The 20,542-nt window shown below is 41.4% G+C and overlaps 1 protein-coding gene across 1 annotated transcript; it reads right to left on the bottom strand.

The window, feature by feature from the left end:
- Positions 1-587: 587 nt before the first annotated feature.
- On the bottom strand, positions 588-18,620 carry si:ch211-106h11.3 (CCN family member 1). The gene is made up of 5 exons (XM_067455912.1): positions 18,319-18,620; positions 15,137-15,350; positions 7,862-8,254; positions 5,751-5,929; positions 588-2,474 (listed from the first exon to the last, which is right to left on the bottom strand). Exons 1-5 carry the CDS (start codon positions 18,367-18,369, stop codon positions 2,169-2,171), a joined length of 1,143 nt encoding a protein of 380 aa, XP_067312013.1. The 5' UTR covers positions 18,370-18,620; the 3' UTR covers positions 588-2,168.
- Between the last annotated feature and the right edge of the window lie 1,922 nt (positions 18,621-20,542).

Genomic DNA, 20,542 nt, shown 5'->3' with positions numbered 1-20,542 from the left:
TTGCAACGTCCATCCAATCATTAGTTGACTAATGTTCTTAAAGGGTTAGTTCACCCAAAATGAAATTTGTCATTAATGACCCTAATGTTGTTCCACATCCGTTCATCTTCACTTTATGGCATACATTTCATTTTTGGGTGAACTAACCCTTTAACGGATTCTTTAGTTTAAACAATAACTTTGTCCATACATTTACATATTCCCTGTATTTATAAGATTAAACACTTGGGGACATGCTTTCACATGCTAAATAATGGTTTTATTTAATGTTTTGTTCAGTTAAGCAACATATTAAATTAAGCTAATATGCATATAAACTGCAATATAAATTAGAACAAATGATCACACCTGCGGTGAGTTTTAACAAGCCGGTTTATTTGATACATGGTGAGTGGTTGTCTTCTGTCTTCAGAGGTAAAACAAATGAGAGGAACTTTCTGTATTTAAAGGGATCCCCTGGTGTTGAGACTAAAAAACCTTCAGACCAGACCCAAATCCAGGCAAGTCTTGATTTTTAATAGTACCAAAGTGTGCAGCTTGATTGTGTTTTTTATGAAACAATCACGTTGGCTACTGTCACTGTCATTTGATGATTATAGCTCAGACTATTTAAAAGGCTGTACAAAAATACGGTAATAAAAGCATACAAACCAGCTAAAAATAAATCCGATCAATTGTTGTAGTCGTTTTACAATCCCCCCTGCTAGACGATGAAACGGGTTAAAAATCAATGCAACTCGCTCTACCATACTGAAGCATCGGAGAAATTAACTATTTGCACCTGCTCGCACCTCCGTCGTTTGAATCACGTTTGTTCAACAATATCCCTGTGGGTTAAGGCGGCAATTTAACCTCGCGCATCATCTGCGTGGAAATATTTCGCGCGTAGATTCCTGACTGGATTTTGCGCGCGAAAACTCGCTTAACGGTAAATGTTACGCATCTTAATAACGTACGCTAATTAATTGATTCGAGAAGGCAATTTATGTCATTAATACCTACATAATTTACACAAAACAAGAATGCTTTCACTTTACATGTAGTATGTTATTATATTCCCATTTGCAGTTCATTTTCAGTCAGCTTTCTCCACAACAACGTATTTTCTCTGAAATGCTGCTGTAACGAACATGGTATCTAACATGTAAAAAGAAAAGAAAAAAAGTTTTATTGAGGTACGACTGGAAAACATAACTTAGCAAAACATATCACAATCATTCTATGACAACATGGCTTCTCACTTGTTCAGAAGTTTACCTATTTGTGTCTCAAAGCCTGCAAAACCCTTGTTCTTCAGGGCAGATGGCACGACGTCACCTCCGTCAGTTCATGCACCAATGCCAGGCAAAAATAGAGGCCGCTGCATCATAAAAAAACACAGACAACAGTGCCGTTTGCACGAGGCTCTGCCATCATGTGGTAGATTAAAGAGCAGACTAGAGCAGCGTTTGAGAAAACCGTCCCACCCATTACTTTCAAATTACATGTTTACATCAGATGCTGGTGTTTTAAACATATTTTTATTGCAAACCAGAGGGTTACTGGGTTTCTTTCTGCCCCCATGGAAGAGGATTGTAATTAGCCGGGAGCAGAGGAGCCGACGTTTTGACGCCAGGGAGCTGCGGCGCTTGGCAGATATCCCTTTGGGCGAGCTGATGGAGTCATGCGCTCACAAAAATGGCTCAGCGTCGAGTCCACAAGCAGCCGAGCCAAAGCTTACAACGACTTCCCGTTGAGTTTCCCCTTGTATTTGCCGGCTGTTCTTTGAACGTCAAGGCAAAAGCAAACACTACGAAAGAAGTAAAGACCGGCTCTTTTGTGAGCTGTGAGTCAGTCCCACCATGTTCCCAATCTTGTTTTTTTATTCTCCAAACCTGCTTAAAGTCTAGATTGTGCAGGTGCCCCATAATGCATCACTGTTCAAGGCGAGGACCAGAAAATCCATTTTGTATATATTCACGACCGGGGACACGACTTGTCCCGAATCCTCACGGAAAGCGCATCTACTCTAAGGCTCTTGGTACATGGGATTGGAAACCAAATCGGCCCTTTTTTTTCCCCATGTGGATTTGCGTTATAATGAGGCCTCGGCCTGGCGTCTACACTTCCAAACGCTACTCTATTGGACGGGGAAGGACACGGGGGCAGGTCTTGAGTGGAACGAGCCGTTAATCGACGAACTTGTGCATGTCGCCGTACAGCCAGCGTTGGGGCGGGAGCGCCGCGTCGTTAAGATGGCCACATTCGTCGTTGCACTTGCATGACTGCACGAACATGACGGCCCTTTCGAAACGCTCCCCGTCGGGGCAGGCGAAGAGCACGGGGGCGGTGCGTGTTCGGCGGGGAGAGCAGCATCGCCCGTCCAGACACATCCCGCAGTAATTGGGCCGATAGAGGCGCGTGCTGCGGCAGCCGGCGTAGCGCAGACGCAGAGGCTCCGGAGACTTCTGGGTGCGAGAGCACTTCCTCCCCTTCTGTTGGACAAACACACGGCAGGTTACACTCACATCTGCACTGGAAAGCAATCATGCAGTGATGACTTCAGTGGGTTAAAGGGTTAGTTCAGCCAAGAATGAAAATGTGGTTGGACACCCGTCAGACCTCCGTTCATCTTCAGACACATGAAGATATTAGTGTTGAAATCCGATGTCTCAGAAAGGCCTTCAACCAATGTCCTTTCCTCTCTCAGGACCCATAAAGGCACTAAAGACGTCGATACAAAGCCCATCTCACTACAGTCATTATGAAGACACAAGAATAGTTTTTGTGCACAAAAAAAAGAAATAACGACTTATAGAGTGATGGGCTGATTTCAAAACAAAGCTTCGAACCGTTATGAGGTAACGGTTCATAACGGGTTGACTCAGTGAATCGATTCATGATTCGGATCGCCAAAGTTACGCGATTTCAGCAGTTTGACACGCGATCCGAATCATGACTCGATGAAATGAGAGGAAATGACATTGGTGTCAATGAAGGCCTTTCTGAGTCATCGGATTTCAACACTAATATCTTCATCTGTGTCCGAAGATGAACGGAGGTCTGACGGGTGTCCAACCACAGGAGGGAGAGGAGTTAATGACACAATTTACATTTTTGGATGAACTAACCCTTTAAGGCAATGCAGAGTCACGAGGAAACATCAGTTTAGCAGCGTGGACCATCTTTTTGAAACACTAAGGTCCCGTCCCAATGCCCACACTTGAGGTCTTTGCACTTGACCACTTCTCTACTTACATTACATATTTCCAGAGTTTGGCCAATGTGGCCGTAAAGAAAGCAAATGCTTTAAGACTTTTTTGTTTACTCAGTGGGACACACATAAGGCCTGGGTAAACTTCAATTTTCACGTCTAGACGAGCCTCACGTGTAGTCGTGATTTCAAAGTACACTCAGCTGCGGATGACCGAGTTCAACACATGCACAGCACAATTGTTGTGACTCTTCTGTTTTTCTCTCGCTGTTGTATGCACACCATCTGCACAGCCTCAATAATTGGGCTGAACGCAGAGAACGGGGTGTGCGGACGTTCGTGAACCCTCCTGATGATGACAATTACATCATGCAGATGGTGGCCAAAGTATACTTTGGGCTTTAATAAGCATGTGATTGTGGTGCTTCATTTCTAAAGTTTTACAAAATACATATAATGTGGTTGCGCCTATTATAAATGTGCGACACTTTACGTTTCACAGAGACTGCAGATTATATGTAACATCAAATTAATTTAACTTACACTGGAAATTTTTCCTAGACATGACGTGATATTTGGGGCATGCGAGTTCCTCAACATGATTTGAAATACGCGAGCAGTGATAAACAGTTATCATCCGACAGATGAATATGGAAATATGTGAGAAAACAGCGTGCATTTTAATAAAGAATAAGAAAAGCATCTGATCATAGCAACGTGGCTTTCTAGCGGAGTCATGTTTATTTATATGGCACTTTATACAATTTATTGCTTAAGATGAAGCAGCTTTAACGTATTAAACATGAACACACTGGAGAGTGGCTTGATAGAAGAGAATGAAGTTCTTCTGATTAAACGAGACACTGACACCGTTTTTCGCCATTACTCCTGCAGTTTCTGTTGAGGCCGATACGTTAGTGACTTAAACTGCAGTTCCTCGACTGGCCACTAGAGACTCCAGAGGAGCAGAATCTCACTGAGCTCCATGTTAAAATGCCCAACTTTACAGCAGAATAAAACATGTTTCCAGTCTGGGACAAATTGTGGTTTTGGTCTATACGGCTAATTTTGTCCTTCATGATGACTGTGAGGGGGGTGATTTTTTTTATAACTCATTCGTTTACGTTATATAAAGCCTTAAAGTTCTGCATAATTAAGGAGGTGGCCAGTCTGGCCACTTTGAGTGACAGGTGGATAGCCGTTTGTCTGCTGTCTGTTAGTCATCAAAAGCGGCTCCACCAGTCTTGTATGTTGTGTATCATTCTGTATCGCCTTAGGAAATTCGATAGCTCATACGTTTTTGAACTGAAAACAAGCGCCGTTTTATTAAGTCCAAATACAGCGCAAAGCTACGTTGGGAGTGAGTAATTTGTTAAACATTCTCGTTTCTAATAACCTACCCCTCTTTCATTGCTGGTTAAATGTTATGGGCACTAATAAACGAAACGGTGTATGATGACGTGTAATGGTGTAGCAGTGGTGTCCCATTTCATAGGGGAATATTTTCACCCCTACGCCTTGCCATTCTCTTTCAAGGGGAACAGGAAGGGGAAGGTGAAGGGGTATAAAATAGAAATGGGATTGGGCCTTAGTATGCGTTAAAGGGTTAGTTCACCCAAAAAGAAAAATTATTTCATGAATTACTCACCCTCATGTCGTTGGACACCCGTAAGACCTTCGTTCATCTTCAGAACACAAATGAAGATATTTTTGTTGAAATCTGAGAAAGGCTTCAGAAAGGCCTCCATTGGCATTCAGGACATTCCCACTCACAAGACCCATAAAGGCACTAAAGACGTCGATACAAAGCCCATCTCGCTACAGTGGCTGTACAATGATGTTAAAATGCGACGGAAATAGTTATTGTGCGCACAAAAATCAAAATAACGACTTTATCCGCCAAGTTATTGACGTGAACTCGACGCATGCGCGAGAATGTGACGCAGCTCGGCCGTTCATGACCCGGAAGAGGAGGAGCCGCTATCGCCTGAGCTCACGGCCGAGACCTACACGGAAGACTTGGCGGAGAAAGTCATTATTTAGATTTTTTTTGCCCACAAAAACTATTCTTGTTGCTTCGTAAAATTATTGTACAGCCACTGTAGTGAGATGGGCTTTGTAACAACGTTTTTAGTACCTCAGCCATCAGCTTTCAACAAAAATATCTTCATTTGTGTTCTGAAGATGAACGAAGGTCTTGCGGGTGTCCAACGACATGAGGGTGAGTAATTACTGAAATCATTATCATTTTTGGCTGAACTAACCCTTTAAGTAGCACTACAGTAAATAAACTGACTAGAGAAACAACACTGCTTGTTTTCATCTACGAAAGTGTATTTTGTCTTTCTGCACGCTGAATGGTTTATTACATTTTACAGAACGGGAAGTAAGTGGCATTTTTCAGTTTTGCACAAATGACTATATGAAAATACTTTTTTTTTGGCAGTGTAAACATTCAGAATCTGGTCTTTTTCTTTCTATCTATTCAGACAGAGATCTACTGGTCTATCTAGCAGGATCGTGTGGTTAATGTGCAGATAATTTCTGAGACCTTTACCTTTATAGGCACGGCCACAGAACTACAGGGACGAATGCTGCAGAGTCTGGTTTCCTTCATCAGTTTGCACTGAGCGTTCTCATTGGTGACCCGAGACGAAACGCCCATCCCGCAGCTGCGCGAACACGGGGTCCAGCTCGTGGTCTGAGACACACATTGCCGTCCGGCTTGCTTCCATGCTAGGGAGAGCGAGAGAGACATGGTAAGGCAGGACACAGGCACCATTCACCCAAACAGGCAACACTGACGCATAGAGCAGGAGATTAGGGAGCATGTGTGGGGCTGGTTCACAGGGATCTACTGGAAAAGAAGCCCTCACACAGAAGTGCACGCAGAACGAACCGCCACAGCTCACATTGGGACTGATTGTTAATTGAACCGAAACCCAAAAGGGGGGGCGTTCGTTCTCACAGGACACATTCTTGCTGCACTACTTGTGATTGTTGGTTTATGTGAACATATGCTAAACAGACGTCATCTTACATCCTTGACCCTAGTGAAAAAATGTAAAATACATTTATTTTACGCTAAGTACACTACATTTACATTTGTATGTACTTCATATAAATACCCTGCAATTGTCCTAATGGCGTACTAAATTGGTATACTTAAAGTCTGCTAAATTGGAACAACTCATTATGTTAATAGTTATCCAAAAGTGCTGAGGTCCAGCTAAAGAAATACTTAAGTATATGTAATAGTGCTACAGTGGAACTAAAGCAAGTATAATTTAGGTAATATCTTGCATTTAAAGACTGGTATTATACAGAGATAATACTATCCTTACTAATACATCCTGACCCTAGTGAAAAGTGTACAGTACTGTGCACAAGTCTTAGGCACGTTAGTATTTTCACACACCCCAAAAAATGTTTTAAGCCAGTTATTTATATATGTTGCAATAGTGTGTCAGAAGGTAATATCAGTTTACATTTTCAAACATTTATTTTGCCATTAATTGTAATAATCCAGTCAATCCACACGGAGATCTAATCTCTCCATCATCGAGAAACTGAGATAAAATCCTCAAGAACTGAGACGACATCTCCGAGACGTTTGAAGAAACCCTCCTGCGAAGCTCCAGTACTGTCAACAGTTTTAGACACTTGTGTAAAAATGCTGTAACGTGAGAATCCTTTCACAAATAATGTCACAAATAGATTTTGTTTATCAATGAGCTCCTAATAACTAAATTAGATCAGTGTTTGGTGTGAGCACCCTTTGTGTTTTACACAGCTTCTGTCCTGCTACACTTGCTCACAGTTTTTCAGAGAGTTTTGCAGGAGGGTTTCTTGGTCTTGGTGTCTTGGAGACGTTGTGGCAGTTCTTGTGGATTTTGTCTCAGTTTCTTCATGTAATCCCAGACAGATTTAGCCTGACAAGCCAGACCCACATCAAGATGTTTGGTCTGGAAACTCCCCATTGACAGCTCAATCCGAGGGGCGGATAAACGGTTGTCTTTCAAACTCCCTCTGCACGCGATAGGATAGCGCTACAACCAACCAGAGCAACGGAGCAGACCTTGTTGACGGATTAAACATTCGCCGTATCCGGTCGGCTAAACTCTGAACACATCTTCCCTTTTTAAGAATGACTTCAGTGCCGTTCTTTATTCTTTTCTCAGAGAAAAGCTTAACTCCAAGTCTTCCAGAGTCGCGGTCAAAGCTGATTCGAAAGACCGCCGCCGTTCGCCAGTTTCTGTGTTTACTAGAAACACGCAAACGCAACTCGGCCGTTATTATGTTAAGCCCCGCCCACCGACTCTATACACGATGTGATTGGCCCGACCAGAGTTTGGTTTTTACAGCTCAGAAGTGTATTGAGAGTTGCTAGACGACACTCGCGGCAGATTAGATTTGCTGCCGCTAGGGTGGGTCTAGATTTCTAGGCTAAAACGGACTCGATGATGGTGAGATTAGATCTCCGTGTGGATCAGCTGTTGTCAGACTCCTTCTGCACACTTAAATCTCACTGGAATGGATTATTACAATTAATGGCAAAATAAATGTTTGAAAATGTAAACTGTGACACACAGTTGGTCTGCATTGTAAAGGGAATCTAGTGCTAGTTAAAAAAAAAAAACATCTGGGGACACCAAATAGCGGGCTCACCTGGCAGGTGTTTTCGACTGCGTGGTTTGTCCCACTCCACCTCCACGAGCTCGTTGCTCAGCGAGTCTTTGGGCCTGTAGGGTTTCGGCCGGGGCTTCTTGAAGGCGTGCAGGTTGGGGAACAGGTGTGGCGGCGGCTGGGGCCGTCTAAACACCGGCGGCAGGACGGAGGACCCGCTGTGGCAGTCCACGCTGAGGCAGCACTGCCCGGGGACTTTAACCAGCCGAGGCGTGGGGCAGGACGGGGACGCCAGGGGCACTTCTGTGGGGCAAAGGGGCGCGCATCCCACCGCCCCGTCGATGCAGGTGCACTGGTGTTTGCAACCCGCGTGGAAGTTCTCTCCATTCTGATACATCCGGCCGTTATATTCACAAGAGCGACCTTCCAGTTTGGCTGAAAGACAGAAACGATTACTGAAAGTTACATTCAATAGTATTCAGAAGTATTATAAAAGGGTTAGTTCACCTAAAAATGAAATGTCTGTCATTAACTCCTCCCCCTAATGTCGTTCCTCACCCGTAAGACCTCCGTTCATCTTCACACACAGTTTAAGATATTTTATATTTAGTTTGAGAGCGTATGCAAGTGTATGCACACTATACTGTCCATGTCCAGAAAGGGAATAAAAACATCATCACAGTAGTCCATATGAGACATCAGTGGGTTAATGAGAGTCTCTTGAAGCATCGGAAATACATTTGGGTCCAAAAATAACAAAAACTACGACTTTATTCAGCATTGTCTTCTCTTCCGCGTTTGTTTTCAATCCGGGTTGGCGACTGCGCAGTGACTGCCGTGTTATCTGGTGCACGCGAGCTTCGTTTATCCATAGTTTTCAGTCGCAGGAGGGCAAAACCGCCATAAACTCCTTTGAACTGCAGCACAAATCTGTCAAATATCCATCTTAAAATGAAAATATGTGAACAAGATACATGTTTTGGGCACTATACAGCGCCTGCTGCAGTATTTCAATCACTAAAAACAACGGGACGTTTTTAAAATGCTTAACGTGAAAAACACTATAGGGCGAGTTACACCAACAAGGATTCAGTTGAGCAAAGTTTAACGCTAATCTAGGATTTCTTGATATGGGTTTTATTTTAAATCGAGTTGTTACACCGCTTGATTTTGAACAGATTAATTACGCAGTAAAAAGCGGAGGGTGAACTGACGGCTTTTTTTAAACCATTAAAGTGCCGTAATGTACTAAAACAGTGATATTATAAGATCAAATTCAGTTTACACCTTTTAAATGACGCATACTATTTACAGGCGTGTAGATGAAAACCCAGAATATGAGCGCAACGTTTTCTTTATAATAGGTTTCGATGGGAAAACACCTAATGAGAAACCTCGTCTTGCACTAATATTCTGTGTTCATCTGCTTTCCTGTACAAAGTGTGCAACATCATCAATAATGTGTATATTGAATTTGGTATTTTAATATCACTGTCTTTACTGCATTAATACTGTCTGCAAACCTGGTGAAAATTCGGTTTTCGAAAATTCGAAAATTTGGTTCAGCTACCAAATCAGACATCAGGAGACTGCAACGTACCATCCGGACTGCAGAGAGGATTATTGGTGCCAAACTGCCAACCCTCCAGGACCTGTACTCTTCCAGAGTGAGGAAGAGAGCGGGTAAAATCATCACAGACTCCACTCACCCCGGACACCTCCTGTTTGAACTGTTACCGTCAGGACGGCGACTCCGATCACTGGCCACTAGAACATCTAGGCATAGGAACAGTTTCTTCCCACAGGCCATTTCCCTCTTGAACAGTTAACCCCCCCCACCCCAAGGCAAATGCCTGTAAGTGCAATTATTCCCACTTTTTAGTGCAATATCTCCTAAACTCAGGGGATTACTTATATTACTTATATTATTTATTATTTATATTTATTCTCTCCACCCAAATACTGTAAATGCTCATAATCTACGTCTTCTGACTAAACGTAACCGTGACCTTATACTGTTCATATTTTTCTTCATATTTTTATTCTTAGAATTTTTTTTATTACCGTGTTGTATTGTATTGTTTATGTGCACTGGAAGCTTCAGCACCAAAAAAAATTCCTTGTGTGTGAAAGCACACTTGGCAATAAAGCTCTTTCTGATTCTGAAATGACTGGCGGGTAATGGAGGAGAGCCTTGTTTTGCCCTCCAGGGGGCGTTCCTATGAGTGTGTGACGATGCGTGAAAACTATGAATGGTCTGACGGAGACTGCGCAGTTGCGAACGCAGATTGAAAACAAACGCGGAAGAGAAGACAATGCTGAATAAAGTCGTAGTTTTTGTTATCTTTGGACCCAAATGTATTTTCGACGCTTCAAGAGACTCTCATTAACCCACTGATGTCTCATATGGACTACTGTGATGATGTTTTTATTCCCTTTCTGGACATGGACAGTATAGTGTGCATACACTTGCATACGCTCTCAGACTAAATATAAAATATCTTAAACTGTGAAGATGAACGGAGGTCTTGCGGGTGTGGAACGACATAAGGGCGAGTCATTAATGACATTTCATTTTTGAGTGCGCTACCCTTTAATATGACACCTTATCGTTAAGTCCTACCATTATTATTAGTACACTGCAAAAATAAATGTCCCTGTCTTCCAGTACCCATATCTAAACGATCTTAAATTGAGATTATTTATTCTTTTCATTATACATAAAATATTAAAAGACACAATATGTAATTTTTCACCGCTAGAGGTCGCTTATTCAAAAAACAAAGGTATAGTTTGATGACGCCTGGATGTCACTTTTTTTTTTCACTCGCCAGTTACTATGAGACACTTGTTCACACTGCAGTGAGTGAGATCATATTAGACATGGTAAAACATGGTACTCTGTGCGGTAAATCAGCAACACCAGATTTAAACAATAAGACTAATCATTGTTATAGAGCTCAACACAGTTAGTTTTCTGTTGATTAATGTCTCCAGACAGTTGCATAATATTAGCCTAGAAATCTAGACGCACCCTAGCGGCAGCAAATTTAATCTGCCGCGAGTGTCGTCTAGGAACTCTCAATACCCTTCTGAGCTGTATTCCCTAAACTCTGGTCGGGCCAATCACATCGTGTATAGAGTCGGTGGGCGGGGCCATAATGACGGCCGAGTTGCGCGTGCGTGCTTCTAGTAAACACAGAAACTGGCGAACGGCAGTCTTTCGAATCAGCTTTGACCGCGACTCTGGAAGACTTGGAGTTCAGCTTTTCTCTGAGAAAAGAACAAAGAGCGGCTCTGAAGTCATTCTTAAAAAGGGAAGATGTGTTCAGAGTTTAGCCGACCGGATACAGTGAATGTTTAATCTATCAGCGAGCTCTGCTTCACCTTCGTTGCTCCGGTTGGTTGTAGCGCTATCCTATCGCGTGCAGAGGGAGTTTGAAAGACAACCGTTTATCCGCCCCTCGGATTGAGCCGTCAATGGTGAGTTTCCAGACCAAACATTTTGATGTGGGTCTGACTTGTCAGGGTAGCATAATATAATATATTCTACAAAATAAAACAAGAAATTGAGGGTAATGTGGGTATGATGTCATTGATAGGCGATGCATGCACAGGATCCATATCCTGATTAAAATCGCTTATTTCTCTGGATTTAAATATTCTTGGAAACATTTAGGATAATATAAGGACACAAGCCAACAAAATATATAACATTTTTCTAGTGGTTTTTGGATATTTTTATCCCAAAATCTTACGTATTGTGTCTTTAAAGGGTTAGTTCACCCAAAACACAGGATTTACTAATGACGTGCGCTGAAAAGGCGTGGACAGGGTTATTGTACATGCATTTGTTGGGGTTTCCCCTTTTAACACAAAATTTATAGGAGGAGAGTATTTAAATGAATCATGAGGTGATTTACTAAGGTTTGCACTCGTCAGTTTACTGGTGTTTGCGGCATTATTTATCGCACAAAAAAGCATGTCTTAAAGCAGAGGCTAATTGGTAGATTGCGCTGGTCATTATGGAAATGATCCGGCTGTGTCTGTGTGCTTTAATTTGCGTGACGTCAGTAGATCACGTGCAGAACTTTTTACACCCATATCCGCTTTTTTAGGAATTGTGCTCTCACGCTAATTTGCCCTGTTTAGTAAATCTGGCCCTTGATCTTGTTTTGTAAAAAAATATAAAAATTTAGTTTTCGCTTAAAACAAGAAGACATATATCTTCCAGTGGGGACAGAAGGAAAATGGAAAGTTTGCATTACCAAGAAGCAGGAAACATTTAAAATATGGCGTGTCTATTTACACTAACTCCGCCCACTGACGTCTGATTGGGCCAGACAAATTTATGGAAGACACTGATTGGCCAGCAATACTGTAGGGAGAAAGTTTCAACGCAAAGCGACCTTTTGCCGAATTCGCTCTACTCCCTTTTCCCCCATCACATATCAGATTGGAAAGGCATTTATTTTCCATTAAAATGAAGAAAATAATCAAAAGCTGTGAATAAACGGTCTAACGTGTGTGTGTGTGTGTGTGTGTGTGTGTGTGTGTGTGTGTGTGTGTGTGTGTGTGTGTGTGTGTGTGTGTGTGTATAATCATACAGGGGTTAGGAGTAGGTGTAGGGAGGGCTTTATTGTCCCAATAAGGCGGCATCCACTTTATAATTGTAATAAATATATAATCGTTTACACTTATGCTATTATCGCATATCATTTAATGCACAACAACACTGAGCTGCAAATAGTATCTGGCACTATTTATAAGTATAAAAAGCTACTATTTACACTCGGTTACATTATAAACAGAGAATCTATTGCTATTTTTAAAGTGTTTGACATTTTGAAGGTTCAGAGAACATTTCTAAATACGTTTTTTTCTTTGTATAACTTAATGGGAACATAAGCAAAACATTATTATGGTATTTTGTTAGCTGGAGTTTTTAGTGTGTGTCGTTTTCCCATTAAAAAAAAAAATCTGAAACATCCTTTAGATAAGCAGGGGTTTGTTTTGACCTCCTCCTCCTCCTCCTCCTCCTCCTCCTCCTCCTCCTCCTCCTCCTCCTCCTCCTCCTCCTCCTTATTTGCATTGAATGATTTATTATCCCGAGAGACGACGGCCCGCTCCGAGTGACAGTAAGGGGTTAAACAGAGATTGACACACTATCCTTTGCTTTTATGAGAGAGGCTCTATGTTTAGGGCCGAGAGGAATTTTGACTTGTTTACAGTGTCGTTGAGCATCAGATAGTCTTTGGGTCTGCTGAGACGCCCCCTTAAACCCCCCTTTAGTCCAACTCAAATAACTGCCTTAATATAGCAACTACCCCAGTGCACAAAATATCCTCTGTATGTGAGGAAATGAACGCGCACGTCTTAATAAAGATAAAACCTGAGGCAGCGGGCCGCCAAACTACACCCTGAAGTTAAATTATTCAGTCATTAAATTCATTATTCATGATAATTATTGAAGGGTTCAGATATTACGTGAATGCATTCAAACCGTTGAATAAATATAACATTTTTAATAAATATAATCAGGAATGATTCGTTTAAGTTTTCATTCCTGTATTGATGCATTTCCCATTGAAAGTTGGGGAGAGACATTAAAGGGTTTGTTCATTTTTTATAATTGCTCTTAGTTTGCGTCTCATCCTGACAAACTGAAGATTAATATATACACCGCTCAGGCATAACATTATGAACTAATATTGTGCTGGTCCCCCTTTTGCTGACCCGTCGAGGCATGGACTCCACTAGACACCTGAAGGTGTGCTGTGGTATCTGGCACCAAGATGTTAGCAGCAGATCATTTAAGTCCTGTAAGTTGTGAGGTGGGGGCTCCATAGATCGGACTTGTTTGTTCAGAGCATCCCACAGATGCTCGACTGGATTGAGATCTGGGGAATTTGGAGGCCAAGTCAACGCCTCAAACTCGTTGTTGTGCTCCTCAAACCATTCCTGAAGCGTTTGTGCTTTGTGTCAGGAGCATTATCTGCTGGAAGAGCCACAGCCACCAGAATACCGTTTCCATGAAAGGCTGAACATGGTCTCAGCAATGCTTAGGTAGGTGGAGCGTGTCAAAGTAACATCCACATGGATGGAGGACCCAAGGTTTCCCAGCAGAACATTGGCCAAAGTATCACACTGCCTCCGCCGGCTCGCCTTCTCCCCATAGTGCATCCTGGGGCCATGTGTTCCCCAGGTAAGCCACACACACACACACCCGGCCATCCACGTGATGTAAAAGAAAACGTGGTTCCTCAGACCAGGCCACCTTCTTCCATTGCTCCGTTGTCCAGTTCTGATGCTCACGTGCCACTGTTGGTGCATTTGGCGGGGTCAGGGGTCAGCATGGGCACCCTGACTGGTCCCCATACGCCACAAACTGAGGTGCTCTGTGTATTCTGACACCTTTCTATCAGAACCAGCATTAACTTCTGGAGCAGTTTGAGCTCCAGTAGCTCGTCTGTTTGATCGGCCCACACGGGCCAGCCTTCGCTCCCCACGTGCATCAATGAGCCTTGGCCGCCCATGACCCTGTGGCCGGTTCTCCACTGTTCCTCTTGGAGCACTTTTGATAGAGACTGACCACTGCAGACCGGGAACAGCCCACAAGAGCTGCAGTTTTGGAGATGCTCTGACCCAGTCGTCTAGCCGTCACAATCTGGCCCTTGGAAAACTCGCTCAAATCCTTACGCTTGCCCATTTTTCCTGCTTCTAACACATCAACTCTGAGGACAAAATGTTCTCTTGCTGCCAAATATATCCCACCCACTAACAGGAGCCGTGATGAAGAAATCATCAGTGTTAGTCACTTCACCTGTCAGTGGTCATAATGTTATGCTTGACTGACATGAACTACACATCCGAACCAAATTTGGTCTTTAAAAATCTTACACTGTGTCATACACTTATTTACTGAAAATGTATTTAAATGAGTCTCATTGTATAAATGTTTGCATTTTAAATAGATTTTCTTTACATTATTGAAATGTGTAGAATGTATGAATTGGAAATGTATACGATTAAAAATCATACATTTTATACATTTAAATTATTTTGCATTACCTTTTAGTGTATAATCTGTATTAAAAAAATAAGTTACACAAGATTAAACTTTTTTCTTTTTTTCCGTCAGTTTAATGTAATTTAAGTTGACTTAAACATCCAGGTTGATTAATCTTAAGTTTTTTGTGTACAGATAAATAGAGATCGATGGATTTAATTCGTATTTAAATGTATAAAATTTGAAAAGCATATACTGTGATTTATTTAAATGATTTTTAAAGAAGTTGTGTTGTTTTGTCGACTCACCCCGGCAGATACCGTGGATACTGGCCACATCGTTGCCATAGTTACACTCCAGGCCCTTGTGATGGTCGCAGGGTCTGTCGTCATGGCAATCGTCGTTCAGCTGGGCGGCACAAACTTTGCAGCATCCGCAGCCGTTGGGTACCGCGCTGACCCCCGGCGGACACACGGGCCGCTCCACCGGACACTGGCAGACCTTAGGACACCTCGCTCCAATCTACACACACACACACACAGTGAGTTCAGTTTGAGTTCGGCCCAAGCGCAACCTCCCTCTTGAAGCCGATACGGAAGTGACTTATACTGCAGTTCATCGACTGGCCACTAGAGGCAGGTGAGCAGAATCTCATTGAGCCCCATGTTAAAATGCCCAACTTTACAGCAGAATAAAACATGTTTACAGTCTGGGACAAATTGTGGTTTTGGTCTATACGGCTAATTTTGACCTTCATGACGACTGTGAGGGGGGTGAATTTTTTTATAACTCATTCGTTTACGTTATATAAAGCCTTAAAGTTCTGCATAATTAGGGCGTGGCCACTTTGAGTGACAGGTGGATAGCCGTTTGTCTGCTGTCTGTTAGTCAGCGTCACCTAAGCTCCGCCCACTTCCCCTCAGCCCCACCCATTTCACTCAGCTCCACCCACTTCACTCAGCTCCCCCCACTTCACCTCAGCCCCGCCCACTTCACCTCAACTCTGCCCGTTTCACTCAGCCCCACCCCCTTCACCTCAGCCCCGCCCACTTCACCTCAACTCTGCTTATTTCACTCAGCCCCGCCCCCTTCACCTCAGCCCCGCCCACATCCCCACCTCTTTGCCCAATTTCGTTTATCCGGGCGATGATACTCTGTCAAGATGGCGACGGCCAGCTCGTCTCTACTTTACGCTTCAGAACGGCTCCTCAGAATCCTATGGGTGACGTCACGGACACTACAGCCATATTTTTTACAGTCTATGGTTCGGCCACATAGAACCTCTAACTTTAATTTTAATAAAAACATAAATTTTTAAACACTTAAACGAATTTGCATGAGCATATGTTGTAATGTAAAATTCACTTAAATACATAAAATGTATGATAACGCGAATGAAAATGTACTTAATGCTGTCAAATCAATCAGGATTAACTGCATGTAACATAAAAGTCTGTAAAAATGTGTGTGTGTGTGTGTATATATATATATATATATATATATATATATATACACACACATAAACATTATACATTTACAAACGTTTATGCTATGTGATTAATCATGATTGCACTAAATTAAATGTATTTATTTTATTAGAAACATATATTGTTTGTAACTGACAGCTAAAAATGTAATTGTCTCTCATAAAGTGAAGATCAAATTGGGTTTCCCTGTCCCTGTTATTTAAAATATATATTTTTTTTAAATGGTGTCACAATATATGATAATGCAAATTGATTTAAATTTTAAAAAAGCATATGCATTTTCCTTAGTTTATATTGTGATATAAACATATATTTAAATTAGGGCTGTCAAACGATTAATCACATCCAAAATAATCGTTTGTGTTTACATAATTATACACAGTACACACACATATTATATCATGTAAATACACACACATGCATGTATATATTTAGGAAAAATTCACAAATGGTAAATATATACAGAACATGTATTATGCAAACACAAGCTTTTATTTTGGATGCGATTAATCGCGATTAATCGTTTGCCAGTCCTAATTTACGTATCGTTTTTGTATAACATTTGACTGAATTGTCATTTGCATATTTAAAATATACGATTTTATATTCTAGTGAAAGTGTATTTAAATGTGGCATTAATTTGCATGAACATATACCGATATAAAAACTGCAATATATAATATAATGTAAAAATGTTATTGATTTCATTCATTTAAATTATACTAATGAGAGTTAATTTGCATTGGCACACGCTGTGATATGGCTGACAGCTATAATTTAGACCGCCTGGCGTAAAGTGCAGGTGAATCGTGTTCGCAGGAGTGTTTCCCAGTCCGGGATCCTCGTCATTCCGAAGGGTTTTTCCACTGAAGCCTATTTCCATTCGCTGGCTTCCTAAAGCGCTGCACCTGTTTCGCCGGCATCCCGATGGCTCAGTGAAACACCCAGTGGAGTCCTCTGAGAAACGCCCGCCACGCCAGGCATCTTCAAATCCAGCGTGATGAGCTCTGGAGTCACCCGGGGCCCAAATGTGGATCTGAGATCAAAGCGTGAGGGGCGCCGGCTCTGGATGCCGGGGTTAATGGAGTGGGATGTGAGGCTGGATTGTTGTGCTCGGGTTATTTTGAGCCTGTGCTGGTCTATTTCTGATCCACAGGAGCCATGAGGATGGGCCGACTCTCTCAGGTGTGCAGTCTCGTTACGAGGGGTCATCGCACTGCTTTAGTACTCGATAAAGAGAATAAAATGATCGCAGGCAACGGCAACGATTTCTCAATGTTAAGTGGTCTTTTTTTTCAGAGCTGTGTGTGTGTGTGTGTGTATATATATATCATATACATACATACATACATACATAGGCTACGAACACACACACGTTTGTTTTTGTGGGGACATTCCATAGGTGTAATGGTTTTTATACCATACAAACCATATTTTCTATCCCTGTACACTGCTCATCTCACACACACACACACACATACACACACACACACACACACACACACACACACACACACACACACAACCCCTAAACCTACCCAACACACACACACACACTACCCCTAAACCTACTCATCACAGGAAACAGTCTGCATTTTTACTTTCTCATAAAAACTCATCCTGTATGATTTATGATAATGTCCTCATATTTCACCCTCTCCTGTAATACCTGTGTCATACCCATGTCATTATACACATTTGTCCTGATATTTCACAAAACATGCCCCCACACACACACACACACACAATACTCACATAACATTGTTGAAAGGCCGTGGCATAATAATACTATATATGTAGATGTGATTATTCGCGATTAATTGATATATGATCATACTGTTTTTTTGTTTTTTTGATAAAAAAACAAAAACATTCAATTTATAAACAAATGTTTACTATCATGCACAGACACGCATACCTATTTTACTATAATGTTATAAAATAAATGAACTTTTAAAGTATGCAGTGTTTACTTATTAAACTGTTAAACATTGAAGACTCACCGCGGTGCAGATGATCAGTACAAACACCAGCAGGCACAGTAAATCCCTCATCTTCTTAATAATAAACTATTCACTGTCCACGGGCGATGTTTTCCGATATGAGACCGTTTAACTCTCACAGACGAGCGGTTATAATCCAGCCGAGCGCGTTTATTCCTGCAGATACTTTGAGTCTCTGGCTTGTTTTCACGCTGCAGTCAGTATTTATACGGCTGTGCTGAGGTTCCGTCCGCGGTCCCGCCCTCTCGGCCAATCACAACGCGGCTGTGCGGGTAGGATTCTAAAGAGGGCGTGACTTAGCCATCCGGGCGGATTGGGGGCGTGGCTAGCGATGAATGCAGTCATTCATAAAAACTACTCCATTCCAGAGAAGAGCTGCTGTCTGCTGTTTATTGACTTAAGTCTTAATAAAAATATTATGGATGCTTTAAAGTCTCTTTCACACGCACAACTCTGTCCGCTGTGTGCTTTGTGCAAGGCTAGATAAATATACTCAGCTGTGTGATGTTTGCAGCATTAATAGAGCAGATTTCCTGCATGAAAAGACTGATGGAGAGATGAATCAGATGAATTAAACAGTCACGTTATTTCCTTCTCTTCCTCACGGTCACTTCATCTGTCAAGGTTTTTATCCATTTTATCCCTTTTCAGTTTGGATTTATTGGCATGATTGGGTTTACATGCACAAAACAAGTCATGACAAGAAGAAAATATAGGTCCAATACAAATTAAAAGTTGCTATAATGAACACAAAATAAGTCAGTAGGCATATATTATTCTTTCTCCAAATACTTGGACTATACTTTCGACATTTGACTAGAAATAAAGCACACTAGGGCTGAGATTTGAGTGTGTTTGAGATGTGTCAGGTCAGGTGGTGTTTTGAGTTTATTCCTCAGGAGTGGAAAAGCTCAGCATGACCAACACACTGCACATGGGGAGAGAGAGAGAGAGAGAGAGAGAGAGAGAGAGAGAGAGAGAGAGAGAGATGGATGGAGTGATGTGGAAAAAGGTGTGTGTGGGTGGAGGAATGTGAGGACCAGATCAAACAGACTACGCTCAAAAACACGTCTGTGAAAGCGATGGAGGGCAGAGGTTGAGCGTAAGAACCGGAGGGAAAGACTGAGCAAAGCTACAAACACAGAGAGACAGAAATAAACACACTCAGACTGCTGAAGCTTATTAACGGGAAAGAAAGTGTCTGGAATGCTTCCGCACGAGTTGTCATCACATCAAATACACTTAAAACCAAACATCTGATGTCATTATGCAATAGATACGAATTATGCAATGACATTTATATTTATACAGTTGTGTATACAGTACTTTATGTGCAAATCTGTACGTCAGATGAATATTAACTTAATATTTTTAAAGTGGTTATGACATGAAAAATAAAATCTGCCTTGATTTTAAATATATATATATATGTGTGTGTGTGTGTGTATATATGAGGTCTTTCAGGGCTTGACATTAAGCATGTGTGTATTGTAAATATAATTTATTCTGAAGCAATATACTTACCAATGTTCAATCAGCTTTGACATATTTATATCTGCATATTTAAAATGTGTGATATTTTTATCTTTTTATAAAGGGTATTTTCCCCTAATCTTATTAAATATAGGCTAAGCTTCAGGTTTAATTTTATATTGTTAAATTTGATCAATACATTAAATTAAAATAAGACACTATAAGGGCTGTTACCAATCAAATTAAATAATTTACACTGAAAAATTACAACTGCATTAAATAATGTTTTGAGATTTGTAGTTTTGAAAAGACAAAAAATAAATGTTGGAAAGAAATGTTTAAACATGAAACTAAACCTCCAGTAGGTGGCAGCAGGTGGCCGTCTTAATGAGCGAGTCATTGAGTCGTTCATTCAAACGATTCATTCAAACACTGAATCGTTCAGTAACACTTGTTGCTGTGGGACTCGTTACAGTTCTGCAAATGAACGATTTTCGCTGCTAAAATAAAACAAAACACTCAATATTGCATCTAAAATGTAAGTGATGTTAAGTGAATGTTAAATAATTGTTTATGGTGCTGTCATATGAAATCAGCAATGGTGGAGGAAGTACTGAATCTCAGTACTTAAGTAAAAGTTCAAATAACCAGAGCCATATTTACTGAAGTAAAAGTAGAAGTACTACAACGACAATCCTATTTAAGTAAAAAGTAAAAAATACCTGATTTGAAATGTACTTTTAGTATTAAA

This window comes from Pseudorasbora parva, chromosome 2 (genome assembly GCF_024679245.1).
Source record: "Pseudorasbora parva isolate DD20220531a chromosome 2, ASM2467924v1, whole genome shotgun sequence".
NCBI lineage: Eukaryota > Metazoa > Chordata > Actinopteri > Cypriniformes > Gobionidae > Pseudorasbora > Pseudorasbora parva.
Note: the sequence above shows the minus strand (reverse complement) of the source record. Positions and strands in the feature narration are given on the sequence as shown.